At 40.7% G+C, this 15,388-nt stretch overlaps 1 protein-coding gene across 1 annotated transcript in view; it reads right to left on the reverse strand.

The window, feature by feature from the left end:
- Window positions 1-15,388, reverse strand: part of LOC139739671 (gamma-aminobutyric acid type B receptor subunit 2-like) — an 87,030-nt gene that overhangs the window by 42,564 nt on the left and 29,078 nt on the right. The window contains exon 6 of the mRNA XM_071650317.1: window positions 602-838. Within this exon, the coding sequence (XP_071506418.1) occupies window positions 602-838 (237 nt within the window). The remainder of the gene's footprint in view (window positions 1-601; window positions 839-15,388) is intronic.

The raw sequence follows: 15,388 nt of genomic DNA on the forward strand, positions 1-15,388 counted from the left end.
TTTAAAACATCTTGATTGAAGAGACAACAGTTTTGTTTACATCGTTTCCACTCTTATGAGTGTTGGTTTTGTCTTGTAGCGGTTTTCCCTCTCGTCTCACTTCCGATATCATATTTTGTAGTTAATAGAATTTACTTCCTGGGATCGATATTAACAATCATCATATTTTTTTTTTTTGTGGGGGGGGGGGGGGGGGTTCCGCCGTTTTTTCTCGGTAAACTATAAATTGGTTACAATGCCATGATGAGTCGAGTGAAATTTAATCTAATCTTTGCGTCATGTTGTCAAGACAGTAGTGTGCACACATTCCCCATATTGTGTTTTGATGTTGCGTTGAAAAAGAAAATGAAATAAAGAAGAGCTGTAATGGAAAAGAAAAAAAAAGACTTTATGGGAAAACAACCATGACATGTACTTGGTCTACTACATGTTTTTGTTTTTAAGTGATTTTGATTCTGATACGCTTGGAAGACTTGTATCATATGAAACTGTAAGAAACTTATAAATACTCTTTCAGTACCGTCCGTAACACGTTTCTACACAATGTCACTGCAACTTTGAGATGAGGCAGGGGTGTAGAAAGGGTATTGCCAGAACTTACCGATACGCCCAGGAATTGCATCGAATCCAGTTGTTCTCGAAACAGGTTCGTCATATTTTGACCGATGATTCCGTACGTGAAGTTTTCGAGGGTGAGCGGCTTGATGGTTTCGATCGTGCCATTCATGGCCAGGGCGGCCGCCCAGATTGCATCGTAGGCAAACGGACCGGGCTTGGTTTCCCTCGCAAAGTCAACACCAGTAACTCGATATAAGATGTCCCGGTATTCTTGGGCCGTCTGTTTGAGGTGGGGGGATGGAGGTTGGAGGGGGAACCAACAAACAGATAAATAAACGAAAAAATGAGATGAGGAGGAAATATACATTCAGTTATTGCCTCACCATGTTAAATCATTGTAAACATACACACACACGCACAGACAAACAAATGAGCACTCGCGTATCTGTCAACGAATCACGATCGTAATATCTCGACAGACATGGCAGAAGTGTACAAGAATGCAGATTCGGTGCGACGGAATGACAAAATAACTGTTTTTAAGAATCTTGTGATATTCTCGACCCTTGGGAAGATGTAACACCAGGATCTGTGAAGACCAATACTTGATTAAGGTGATTTACGGTTTAATTTGGTCATGAAATGAAAATGTATATAGCAACAATTGTAACGAGATTTTTATTTGATAATGCGCCGACTCCTGCAAACAATGTGATCAATGATAATGTCCTTTTTTATTGTAAATAGCTACAGTTTCCAACGCACAAGACGAGACATGTATGGCTGTTTCAAGCCATAGTCAATAAAAAAGTCGAAAGGTCTAAGCTTTCAGTACAAGATTTTTCAAAGACGGTACCTCACTTTCTTAACTGAACAAAGATGTCATTGTTCATCATGACAGCAACGTTTGTCAACTAAGGAAAATCTGAAGACAAAGCTTTCACCAGGAATGCTTTCTAAACTGATCTCGTTGCCACTATTCCATGACTTCAAATGCTTCATTCTCAAACGAGATATAAACATTTCTTTGTTAAGCATAATTGAATGGTAAATTGCTGGCTGTATGTATGTTATTATATATGTATGTATGTATGTATGTGTATGTATGTATGTATGTATGTATGACTGTATGGAAGCAAGCGTGTATGTGCACACAAATTTTTGCATGCTCCCTACTTTTCGCTATTCCCAAGGAGATATCATTCTTGAGATTTGGTCAGAATAAGGAAATTGTAAAAGAATGAATTTTTTTTTGTAGTAACGAAGTGCCCCCCCCCCAAAAAAAGGGGGAGTTCTATTCGGACACTCAAGCACTGTCAAGTCCATCACAAATGTAAAAGTCACTCAACGAATCTACAGTAGATAAAAGCGTAGAATGGAAAGACGATATTTCTCTGCAAGCTCCTAATGCACAGAGTCACACGCAGTCATTTACAAATGGCGGGACATACCGTCCACAGGTTGTTGACCAGCCCTACGGCAATCTGTAGGAGTATTTCCTCGGCCCCTATGGGGGTACGTCGAACGTCCAGAGAGTTATTCTCAGGGTGTTTTTTTCTCCATCACATCTGTACGGGGTCCACTCGGGTAATTGCATGCATAGCTAAGAGACTTGAAAGTGAAAAGTAAGGGGCATGTTCCGCGTGAAGAGGAAAAAGCGCGATTTAATTGTGACGGGCGGTAATTGGAGATACCAAATCAGCTGGCGATCGTTCATCGCGTAAGTATATTTGGGGATCTATGATTGGATGAGACGCCAGAGGGCGCGAAGAATCAGCAGAGAGGGAGGGAGAGAAAAAATCCAATTAAGTTTACGATCGAGGTATGTTGAAGACGGCAGGAACCGAGTATGTCGTGATCAAGGTGTGACGCCCTTTGAGTCGTCCACAGGGAGATTTTTCTTCGAAAGAGAGGCCTTCAGAAGACCCCGAGCTGTGGCTACCTGCCAGTCGAGGAGGTGAATTTCCCCTGGCTCTCCGCTGCCACATCGAATCCTCTGCTTGGCGGAACAAGCCACTGCCCGAACCGACAACACACACGGGAGGTCTGGACGGTATCTGAACTATAGTCAGAGCTCTTCCAAGATAAATTCTTCAGATGTAGATATTAACGTAACTCCACTTGCTAGAGGGGTTTCCAAGGGAAGAAAAGGTACCCGTGGTGAAGGTGGAAAGCTCCAAGAAAAAGATACTACCATCTTCTTTACGTCCAAGTACTTTTTCCTCGTAGGGACGCATGCAATTAATCGGTAAGGCAGGACACTGCATCTTGCGTCCGGGCTACGAAGAATTCTGGCCAACTTCATACGGGCGGTTCATGGATTCGGCGGGGCGCGTTGTGATACTACAGATACTCAACGAACACCCGGTGAGCTGAGAGTTGGATCAGGGGTCCCAGCTCAATGATGTGAAAACCCGGGCACATACCCGGAAACAATGTCGGACAAAAGTAAAACCAGAAACAAGCGATAGACATCATTGAAGCAATATATATAGATGGCCCCAAAGGTTACCATGCAGATACATGTACTTCATGTCCAACTGAAGAAATATGTGATGAAGTGTGTAAATTTGAAATCTACTCCGTGTTCAATTTGACCTGATTGGAATCAGATAAACAGAATTGGAAAAGTTTCATCCTGAGGGTATAGATTTTGATTTTCACATATTTCCAACAAATACGCTCATACTGGAAGAGGCGAAGATGTCATCACCTCACAATATTCCGATTGGTTTGTTAAAAGAAAAATACGATTGAAGGCACACGAACCCTTCATTCAAGAGGGCGTTGTTTGATAGCGTGATGATCGCCGCCATCTTTATTCGAAGTTTAACTATTCAGAACCAACTAGTTACTGTTGATCACAGCAGATCGAGGGCGCGCAGCATGTGTGTCCTCTTGCGTTAGTTCAATAGTCGTTCACGATTCGCCCTACACTGAATCAGCCACGAATCACGGGACGAAATGAGATTGATCATCTTGACCATTTTCGCCTTATATAATCATTGTCCAGACAACAAACACAGGCTAATACTCCTCTCCTTGGGCAAGTGAAACACATGAGAGAGCAAGAGATAACGTTTTAACAGACGCTATTCTAAAGACTTTGGCAAAAATTACAACGTACAGACAACAGTCTGTATAGGCAGGGTAAAAAAACAAGATTGTACGGACATTGTCTGATTCGAAATGCTTTGTTAAGATGGGGTAGGTCCTGTGCTAGGTTGTGCAAGACCACAGATGAAATAAATTTCTTTATCAAGTTCATGCACAAAGGGAATTTTCTAACAAATTTGTGTACAGTTCAGTAAGAAAGTTATTTGCCAATTTGTATATGTGGTTGTATTCTTATCAATGGTTTACAGAAAATTAAAGATTCTATAAACTTTCTTTACCAAGGATAACTCGAACAGGGTGTGGAATTGACCCTTTGATAGTCAGGAACAGTGCTTCACGCGAGGAAACACATACAACTAGTGATCATAAAATCACATAAAACTGTGTACTTGTGTGTGAAATAATGCGATGTTTAATTGTTATTTACTTTTGGAGCTACATTCTAAACTTGTTACGTGATACACAAATATGGGTAACAAAATTAAGGTCATCTCTGCCCTTGGTCAAGTGGTATCGATGCGATCGGAATGCTCACGATTTGCGGAGTCAAAATCAGGGCTTACAGATGTTTCGTAGTGATTTATGTGTAGTCAACAAGGTGCTGTATTTTTTCGGGAGCGAGCTTCCAGAGAGGTTATGGTCTAGAAGGGACGTATGATATACTGCATGGTGGGGTTGAGTTTGTCCCCGCTGTCTGGAGACCAAATGAGTGAAATATCTGTCTTGGCGCCCTACACCCTCAATGATGGGAGGAAAGAATACAAGATAGAGAATGAGAGAGGTACACGTTCGGTATATCGGCTTCATACTAACTCACTCCCTAATGGAATCCGTCCTGTGGGTATCACACAAAGCCGATGGGAACATCATAAACTCGCCTGGAACGAAGAATGAATATCAAAACGTTTGACATAACATCGGCGTGTCTGAATGGTGGTATCGAAAGGTATGAAGTTCTTAACGAGAATTTGATCTCTTGGGGGGGGGGGGATATGGTCTGCATCTTCGAGCGCATAAAATGAGAGGGGCCCGTGATGCCATTGTGCGGTTGAAAAGGCGTAACTATTCACTGTGCTTCAGGAATGGAAACGCAAAATCCTCACTTTTTCATCCCCATGTATTTGGGTATACATAGACTCCCTGTTCAGACGCAAGCCAGTTTACACCAAAACTCGATAAAGAAACGACTTAATAAAGAAGCACCGTATATCCGACGGCCCCGCCCACTTATACCGTTCTATGGTCGCCATACGTTCAGACGCATAATGGACACGATGAAATGCTGATTCGTTATCGAGTTCTAGTTCGCATCGATACTCTGACCGTCGTTTCGTTATACGTCGTTTCATTAGTCAGCATTCAGGCGTATAAATTCATCTCGTATCGCTATATTGTTTTGGCATAGCTATATGGCTTTACTATATATCTTATATTTCAATATATATATATATATATATATATATATATATATATATATATATGTATATATAATTTGAAATATATGATATGGCGTCTGAACACCCTGAGAGTTGCTTAGCCCAGGTTGGCAGTTCATCAAAGGGAAAAACATCATGGTCCTATTAAAGAGACTTTCACCGTCATCTTCCACCTGTAATCTCCACTGTCCTATTGTCTTAGATACCCTGACAGGCCTTGACTTGTGACGCGCTTAATAACAACTTTTATCATACTGGCTATTGAGTTAGCATCACATCCATCAGCGGCATATACAACTTCAACGGTTCCGGCGGTACGTCTTACCGCGTCGCTCTCATTAACCTTATCTCATACCTTGCCCAGTAATGGAGAAAAGTAACAACTCATTAGAAGTATAAAAGAAAGGATAACAGCATACAATGTCCTTGCGGCCTATCATTCTATCTTCCACACCCATCGGAACTATGGATGATGGGGTTGTATTGCCAGTGGAGATGGATAATGGAAGAGAGTTCCTTCAAAGAGGATGATAAAGATGTAAGTGTAGATACGACGCATTGAAGGGCCTGTCAAAGACGTCGGAGAGAGAGAGGATGCTGAAACATCATTACCGAGAGGAACTCATCAAATCCATTCATTGCCGGCGACGGGGGAAATCCTCCGGTGATGATGCGAAAACCTGTTTCACTCGTCACGCATAACGACCGGCAGACATCCCGCGTGACGTACAGCCTTCTGCTGTAAAGCACCAACATGAAAAGGTCACTCGTCCATAAATCACAATTTTGTGAAACGCGTTTTAACCATCCGATTAACTCCTTAGGAGAATGGTAGGCGCCGTGCAATGCCGAAGGACGAAAACTGTGGGTGTACAATCGGGAAGTACTGATCCCCTTGGGGCATGGATCGAATCAAGATCGGTATATGGCATGATGTTGTGGAGTCATTATAAACATCCCAGACATAGTCAGAAATGTCACCAGGTCCTGAAACTTTCCAACAGAAACTATACCGCTCCTCAGGAAGAGGATCAATTACGGACGTCTTTGAAGTAGATGAGAATGAATTAAGTACTACTAACCCAGCATTGCCAGGTACACATTCTTCACCTTGGTGGAAAGAGCCATCGTGGGTAAATAAAAATACCAAACCAAAACAAAACCCCAAACAAACATCCTGTTCTAAGACGTAGGCACTTGGCAGAATTCAAATTCAAGTCCTTCGCCTGGAGGACATTGTCCACCACACCTCCGTACCCTCTGCATCAAGACCAATCATTTAGCTACAAAAGTAACTGGTTAGTTGACGTTCACTGAACATAATGGACGTGTTGGAAACGTAACATTCGATTTGTAGTATAGTAGTATAGATGTGGTGGCTTGTGGTTCAGAGGATAAGACTTCTGACTCCAAAGTGGAGGACACGAGTTCGATTCTCGCCCAGTGCTTACGTCCTTGGGCAAGATGTTTTTACCCCCACGTCCCTCTCGACCGAGGTGCATAAATGGGTATCTCGCAACGCTATGGTAATACTAATGGCGTTATTACTACTACTATCATCATAATTATTATCATTATCATCATCATTATTATTATCATCATCATCATCATTGTAATTATATGTTGTAGTTTAGTAAGGTGGTTCCCTTGAATAGCATGTGCTGTGGACACACAGTCATAGGTTTGTTAGGCATCAACTAGGAATGATTCGGTGATGTACTACCTGACGCCCCAGCATTAAGTTACAGTATGTACAACCACAACTGGAAGGCTGCTTTAATGCCACCCAGGCTGATGGCTCTGATAAAACAACACCATCTTTCCCTTTTAGTCGGGAAAAAGTGACTTTCCATGTTCAAGTTGTTTCCATGACATTTGCTCCCGAAGCGGCAATTGATCCCATGAAATATCTGCACGCTAAACCAACATAAATTCTACACATAAACATAACCCTTACCCTAATCCTAATCCTCGTATCAAACTAAATCTAAGACCTTCGCTAGTACAACCCTAACCCTAAGTCCTTGGAGAAAATAAGACCGGATCGAGCAATTATCGCAGGAGCAAATATCGTGTCACCGTTGAAGTCATACGAATAATGTCATTTTGACCATTTTTAATCGCATTGATTGCAAATGGCATTTGAAATTGCCACTCCAATGTATCACGATGACGGGTTGGTAAATGTGTGCCCTGTCGCTCGCCGTCACGAGTAGACATTTCGATCCTTACTAGCTGCTTATTATGTATACGCCATAAACTCTGCTAATTTCTCGCGAATCAGAACTTCCCAGCATTATAAGCGAGTGGCTAACTTCGCTATCGAGGATCAGAGTTAATATTTTCGCGTGTTATTACATTCGCGAATAGCAACCAAACTCGCGAAATTCGAAATTCGAAAACAGGAGGGTAAAGGTATGACAGGTCAAGAGCCAGAATTAGAGACAACCCTCGGAACTGACAATATATAGCTGTTCCTAGGCATGCCTCCAGTACGTGTATGAGTGCTTATCACTTCAACGGGTGAGCTCTCTGCTGAAAAGCGATTTAACGTAGCTGGATTATGATGTCACAGTACGACGCGCTCGTAAAGAGAATCGATCGAGTGAAGATTGTTTCCGGATCGTGAACAAAGTCTATTATCATAATCAGGTGTCACAGATAGAAAATGAGGCATGACTTGCCGTGCAATTTGATTATAGCACATAAGAAAACAATACCGTAGTGTGGGACCAACATGTAGTTCATAAGAACAAAACACACATGAAGAAAGATACATAAACTGTGGGCCTACACACGATGCCGAAAATGTCCTCAGGCAGGTATATATTTCTGGTACAACAGTGTTTCTGGGTAGCATTGGGGTGCGTTTTGTTTATATTTTTTACATGTCTCAAAGAACATTCCGTGCTTATGCATGACCGGTTTGGTTTATTTCCACTTGGTCTACTATTAGATGGTCTACTTCCCAGTTCGTCTAAAACCACTATGGCTAAACTCATTTGGTCTACTATCAAATTCGTCTAAAGCGCATTTGGTCCGATCTTCACTTGGTCTGATGCCCAGTTTGGCTAATTATCATTTCTTCTAATGACCAGATGGTCTAATTCCAATTTTGTACCCTTGGATTTTTTCCACTTTGTCTAATAAATTGTGGATATTAGACGAAATGGGTATAGCCCATCTGGGCGTAGACGAACTGGTAATGAGGCTAAGTGGCAATTGGATTAAATGGTCATTAGACGAATTGGTTGTAGACGAAACATGATTAGACCACGTGGGTTGACACTAAATGGCTATTAGACGAAGTGGGAGTAGACCAAGTGATAGATCACCACCGGTTTTGCATCACTGTTTGTCTCGAATTGCGTGGATTCCTTTTTAGTCGTACATTTACGCGATATGAACTTTCAATAAGAATTAGTCTTAAAGGTATTTTTAACCATTTGGAGGATTGATTTGAAAATGCTCGAGTTATCATATTTGATACATATGTGTTGGTCAGTTGTATCACAAAACTAAACGTAAACTAAATTGTTTGTTCACATTTTGTATATTTAACTATAGTTAATTTCGAAAATACTGATTAACATGTTTAGATTTTTTTGTTTTCCCTCCCTGACTCACATTTTGAAGTATTTTGAAGCATTAAAGCTGGGTTTTTGTTTCATTTGCAAATAGTAAATAATGCCACTTAAGTGGCTACAACAATATTTATAATGCCTTGTCATTAATTTTCTGTCCAGGATTAACACCAAATTAAATCACATCTGAGTGCAATTAATTGTTGACACTTAAAGAGAGAGAGAGAGAGAAGGAAAGATTTCCACAATACACGTTGGAAGTATTGGTGCTGTAATGCCTTAGGATATCTCCTGCAATGACAATGTCCCAATACCACAGTACAGATATCGTACGGAACACGAAAGGTTAGCGGACCTTTACTGCCACGCTCGTGGAGCCAATCCCAGAGCCAACGCCAAAGTTCGTGTAGGGAATAGAGTGATTTTTCGGGCTCGGCATTCTGTGAGAGAAAAAAAATACTAACATGTGTGTGCATATTATATATGCGTTTTTGTTTTTGTCTCGTGTATGTATGTATCTGCGCTGAATAGTGTGATTACAGGGACAATATAGTATTGGTGGAGATGAGAATTTGGCTTTTAACTTTTTTCGAGATACCAGGAAACCACTTGTACGATATAGTAGAGAGGATACCATTCTAAGAGGAATTCAAAATTTATTTGATGAAAATCGGTTTTGGTATGGCTGAGGCACCCAAAAACAAAGTAAAACAAAGCAATCTAATAAAAGGCGGGTCCCATCTTTTATTAGGATCGCACTTTTTTTTGATATCTTAGCCATTTCAAAACCAATTTTCATCAAATAAACGCTGAATTCCTCTTAAAATTACCTGCTCTTTTGCATCTTATAAAAAGTTTCTTATTATCTCACCAAAAAATATGTCAGAAATCTGAAGTTAGGTCTCAATCCCTATACAATCCCTTTAAAGCTTCAAGAGTTCGAAAATGACAAACATTTTGTGCGGTGTATTTTTGTGTGTGCAAGTGCATGTTTGGAATGAAACAAAAATTGTCTTGCTGCATCTGCTATCTTACTTTTTGGTATTTCTTCTTCTTTTTTTGACGAGAAATTGCAAACTTTGATGTAGTAACACGATAACCCTGCCTATTGATGAAGTAGACCCTCATCTATTGCCAGCAGAAGGGGAATGCGAAGAAGTCAAAATTGAAAATGAGAATACGTTGCGTAAATGATCATTTTAAAAGCGCTTGCAAGAGATAAAGTTTCATATTACTGATCGATACCACAACATATCCATCCCTGAGAGTAACAATACACTCATGTTGTGCTCTTCGAACAAACTATGACATTTTGTCCGTTGGAGTATCAATATCCGATGTTTGTCTGATTTTCTTATTAATTTCTACCCCCATAGTGTCTGGAACACATTTCCCAGAAGGGGACGTCATCTTTAACGAGTCTTATATGTTTCTATTAGGATTTTACGAGTCTCATATTTCTCTATCACTATTTGGAAGCCTATAATATATCGAGAGGCATGGAACGATGACGATCTCTAATTTAAAACTTCCCTTTAGAGAGGATTTATAAGAAATCTCGCCAAATACATTGTATTTTTTGACGTCTATATGAGGACATACATGACAATTTTGATAATTTGTCAAAATCTTTAGAAGCAAATATAATCGTGTAGAATATTCTTAAGTGGAGATATGATCACCTTCTCTGAAGTTTACGCTTTGTTCCTGAAAAAAAGAACTCTAATAAAAATGACTAAAATTTGAACAGACTAGGGAAAAAGATACTGTATGCTTTCCGACTGTTCTTTGCCACTGCTTATGTTTTCACGTGCACGTGTGTGCTCACATTCACATACACTCACATACACAGATTTTAGGTGCTTTGAAAGGACCGTGATATGCGTGGCAAGTATACTGTAGGGTAAAATTATGGAAATATCGTCTCTAAGTGGCATCATCGTAATCAGATTTGCGTGGACTTCACCCACAGGTAATAACCGTTTCGGAGGCCTCAATTGTTTGGCATTTGCTAACCTTTCTGAATATTTTTTTTTTTCAAAAAGAGAGAAAACGACGTTAACATCAAGGTCGTTAAAACCGACAGCGGTATTATGGTGAAGTGATATACTCGGCACTGAATGCAGACTGTCCGTGCGCAAGGTCACGATACTCAACGAATAGTTACCTATCCATAGGTACACCGTCCTTTCCAAAAGTTAGGTTTGAATTGAGAGCTTTTATCTTAATCAGTCGTATCGACATTATGCAAATATCAAAGTTTGCCTTGATGAATGATGTGGCTTTTAAAAGGGAACCGACTCCACTCCCCTGCCACTTTTTTTTTGGTGGTAAAAAAGGAAGAAATATAAGAAAGGGGTAAAGCTCAATGCGAAGGTATCTAAACTTTTATTTTGATTTTAACGACTGACCTTGATTAGCAGTACAATGACCAAGAGCGACATTGGTACCGGAGGAAATGGCAAGGTAATCTTCAGGTGATATTATCGGGAAGAGAGGTATAAGGCGCTCTTACGGAGCAGACGTCATTTCCGCGCACTTTGCACAGACGCGCGCCCTATCACCCTAATTTAGCGCCACCAACCGCGCTCCAATGTCGCATCTAATGGGGCTGGTATATTACTCAAACTGTTCTAAATCATTAAACAAGGTCCCCCTAACGAGACGAATGATGGCTTAAACAGAAGCTGGGGAGCGGCAATCAAATTACCGTTCCCTCTCCTCCCGTCCTCCGCGGGTGAATTCAGTAACAATATTAAACTTCACATTTGATGAACTTTTTCCATTCTGCGCGGAATAATTCGATAGAATAACGAAGTAAATTAATTTCATATTTTTCACTTCCCCCTCGCTGAATACGTAAACGCTCAATCGATCACGAGTTACGAGTACGCATGACGCAGTGAGTGCTGCGAAATCCACGCACCCCACCCCCTCCGAACACACAATGTAAAAAGGGCGTTTCCATATAATGCAAATGTTGCTTAGCGTTGACTTGCTTACAGAAAAGGCTTGGATGTCTTCATAAGTGCATTCACATTGACCTTTTTCTCTATTCCAACTTACAGGACACCAAAATTGGACTTTCAGACTATGCAGGTAACTTCGTATAGCAGGAATGTCATTTGATAAGCTGTCACGTGATTTAATGCACTTTCGTATTTCGAACACTCTTCGCAGAGAATGATTATTCAAACTCCCTTTGCCGTTTCGTTAAAACTGACTTTAGATTCTTTTAAAGTTCAAGTTCAAGTTCAATTTATTTCATCTGCAACAAAATGCAAATACAATGAAACGTTTGAATATCATATACACATAATGCCACTTTTACCAAGAGTCCATAATCTAACCCTTATGCACATTGATGGCGTGAAGACGTTTTCAACCCGATTAAGATTTTAGAAGAGAATTGTTTTATTCAATTATGATCCACGTATTAAAATGGTTTCATCCAAGCTTCGCGACCACAGCATTGTAAAACCGTAGATATTAAGAGGACTTTGGAAAAGGAATTTATGTAACCTTTTATAGCTGTGTTGGCGCCGGAGGAATTAGGTCCGTGTTTTCTTCTTCTTCTTCTTCTTCTTCTTCTTCTTCTTCTTCTTCTTTTTTTTTTTTTTTGGGGGGGGGGGTCACCACTAGTTCAATCAACTCCTTTTCTCTCGTGTGTTGTTTTCGGGCGATGGTGACATGAGAAGTTTCATTGAATTAATCAATTGTCATAAGTCAAGGCATGTGGAATTCTTGGTTATCCCAGGGTTTCTGTTTCCACATTGTTAAGCAGACGAATATTATCCCTCCGATTATGTTTTTCGTTTTCATTTCTTAAAATTTGTTCCCAAAAGGACGAATCACAATGCGTCATGATCACATTATTTTGAGGGCAACCGAACAATGACCAGGGGTTACAGATCAAGCTAAAACTGAAATCCGTGCAATGTTCACATGCAGACACCCATGCTATGTTTGTGCTGATTTTGATGCTGAGATTTGAGCTGGACCGCTGTCACATGTACAAATCAACACGCTTCTTTCTGCGTGCTGCGTACATTTTGACGTGGACCTTTACTCCTCGATGACCCGCGATGCAAACTTCGGAGCGTGCCTTTGGTCAATATTCGCAAACCGATCCTAAACCACGACTAGAGGATAGTTGAGAAACCTGAAAACCTCAACCTAAACCGACCCATGGCGTAATTGGTTCGAAGGTGAAATGTGAGGACGTTTTTGAAGTGCTATGCATAGACGGTCCTTTACAAATTGAAATGGAATATACCGAATACATTTTTACTTTTTTGTGGCATATTGGATAAGACTCCCGACTCCCATTCGGAGGACCCGAGTTCGAATCCCGCTCAGTGCTTACGTCCTTAGACAAGATGTTTTTATCCGCTATGTCCTTCTCGACCCAAGTGTGTAAATGGCTACCTGGTAACGCTAGGGTAATGACAATAGCAGGGCCCTCTGGTAGAGCAGTGGCAACACTGAAGAGGCTACCCTGGGCAAATAAGACATTATTATTATTATTGATTTATGTCAGTGGCCTAAGTTGTCCTGTAATTTTGATACAGATAGTCCACTGTCAATGCAACAATTTGCGACATGTATTGAAACTTCCCGCTTTGATGATGCACGACATAATGGCTTACTGGGAGGGGAGTTATGATATAGGGCAAGAAAAAAAGTACAACAAATTTGGTCGAATCTAAAATTTCACTGTTCGCACAAACTTGAAGTTACATTCGGCACCAAAATTCAAGCAATGGGTGGTATGGGTAAATGTACATATCATTAGTAGTACGATGGAGGTCAAGCTTGGTCAGGATCAAGGGTCAAAGTCAAATCGTAAAATGTCATCATCCAGTCCATAGACCCGAGGAGTATGTATCATACATGTACCAATGATGATAGATAACAGGACTCATCACATTTCTTTTTTCGGCCAAAATCGGATGACAGACAGAACGGCATACCGATTGGATGCACCTGTTAAAGAAGGAATACAAGCTGAGGAAAAGCAATCGACACCGTCATATGATACTGACAGTATCGGCTCCTTTATTTTCATCTAAAATAGACACCTGATCCCGTTTTGCTCGATTTGTTTGCATAATGCAACTCACTCCGTTTGAACACGCCTCCTCATCAACCTACCAAGCTTTGGGAGGTCATGGGCAATACGAGTGTTCGCGTAAACGTATAAGAGAGGCAACGATGTTCACAGCAAAAGGTGTATTGAGATAGAGAATTCACGACATCCCTGACAGGTGGGACATACACACACACACTCACACACACACACACACACACACACACACACACATTTATAAAAATACCATATACACACTTTCTTGACGACATTCCTATAGCATGCAAACCACACACACACACACACACACACACACACACACACACACACACACACACACATACCATACACACTATTTTCACCACATTCATAATATACTGTAGGTAATCTACACATGCACACGCAAAAAGAAGAAAAAAAAAAAAGACTCAGATACACCAACATTCCCTGCACCAGTAATTCCTCCAATCCCCGTCAGCAGACGATAGACCATCTTCATGCTGAGAATGCTCTGGGGTATATGAGATGCAAATACCATGCTCTTAACTGTATCGCCGTGTAGAAAATCTGATCTGTTATCCGTTTTATGTACTTTCATTTTTCAATTTGTGTGAGGAATCTTTTATAAAGTGCTCCAAGAACTCACACGAGGTGAGAAGCACCCCCTTTTTTTTGGGGGGGGGAGGGGGATGTGGATTTCTTCTCCTTCTTGAAACTATACTCAAGTCATCCGACAGTAATAGCCTGATTGTAAGCGTTCTTTCATCGGAATACGGATAACATTCGGTATTGCGACTACACAGTGCAGACACCTATATCCTTTCACTGCTTATTCATTTTCTTTTCCCGTAAAGGTCAATGCACCTCTTCGAAATGAACCCTGCACACGTACATCGCACTTTTTTTTCTCTCTCTCGTCAATTCATTGCATTTTGATGTGCATTTTGCGTGTTTTTGATGTCCGGGTGAGGAAAACGAGAAGTAGAACAAGTCACATCGAAGAGATTGCATCGGTCGGGAAAAAGGATCGACTCTCACGGAACTCTTCTTCTGCAATGTTGCTTGTCTCGCAGTCACGTGATGTCGATTTTCGAAATAAACTTAGCCTCATCTCAAGGACCACTTTTTGGGCATCGTTCGTAGCAATGCTTAACAAAAACGGGTAAATGAATTGCGTATCCTGAATGTTGAAATTAAAATTCTTTTTTTTTTCTCTCTATCAACATATTCATATCTATATTTATGTATAAAGAGAGACAGAGATGTGTGTGTGTGCGTGTGTATTTACGTCTGTCTGTATGTTTGATATATGTATGACTACATAGTTATTTGTGTGCCAGAAAGGTGTCCACAATATGACCACTTATCACTTGTGCTGGCTCCAGCACCATGTGTTTTTGTAAAGGGTTGCACTGTTGGGTAATGGTTATGGGAGTATTAACCGCTGTATAACCAAGCATTTAAGATTAGTAGAATAACAATTATCAATCTCGATAATCATTGCGATTGAACTCACTAGAAAAAAAAATATTGAGTTGGGCAGGGGGCGAACTATGCTCCGGAAGTCTTTTTTCCCCTATAAATGTCGAAGTTCGGTAGAAGGA

The sequence above is a fragment of the Diadema antillarum genome, unplaced genomic scaffold (genome assembly GCF_040938485.1).
Source record: "Diadema antillarum isolate AM-2024a unplaced genomic scaffold, OU_Dant_1.0 scf00000003, whole genome shotgun sequence".
NCBI lineage: Eukaryota > Metazoa > Echinodermata > Echinoidea > Diadematoida > Diadematidae > Diadema > Diadema antillarum.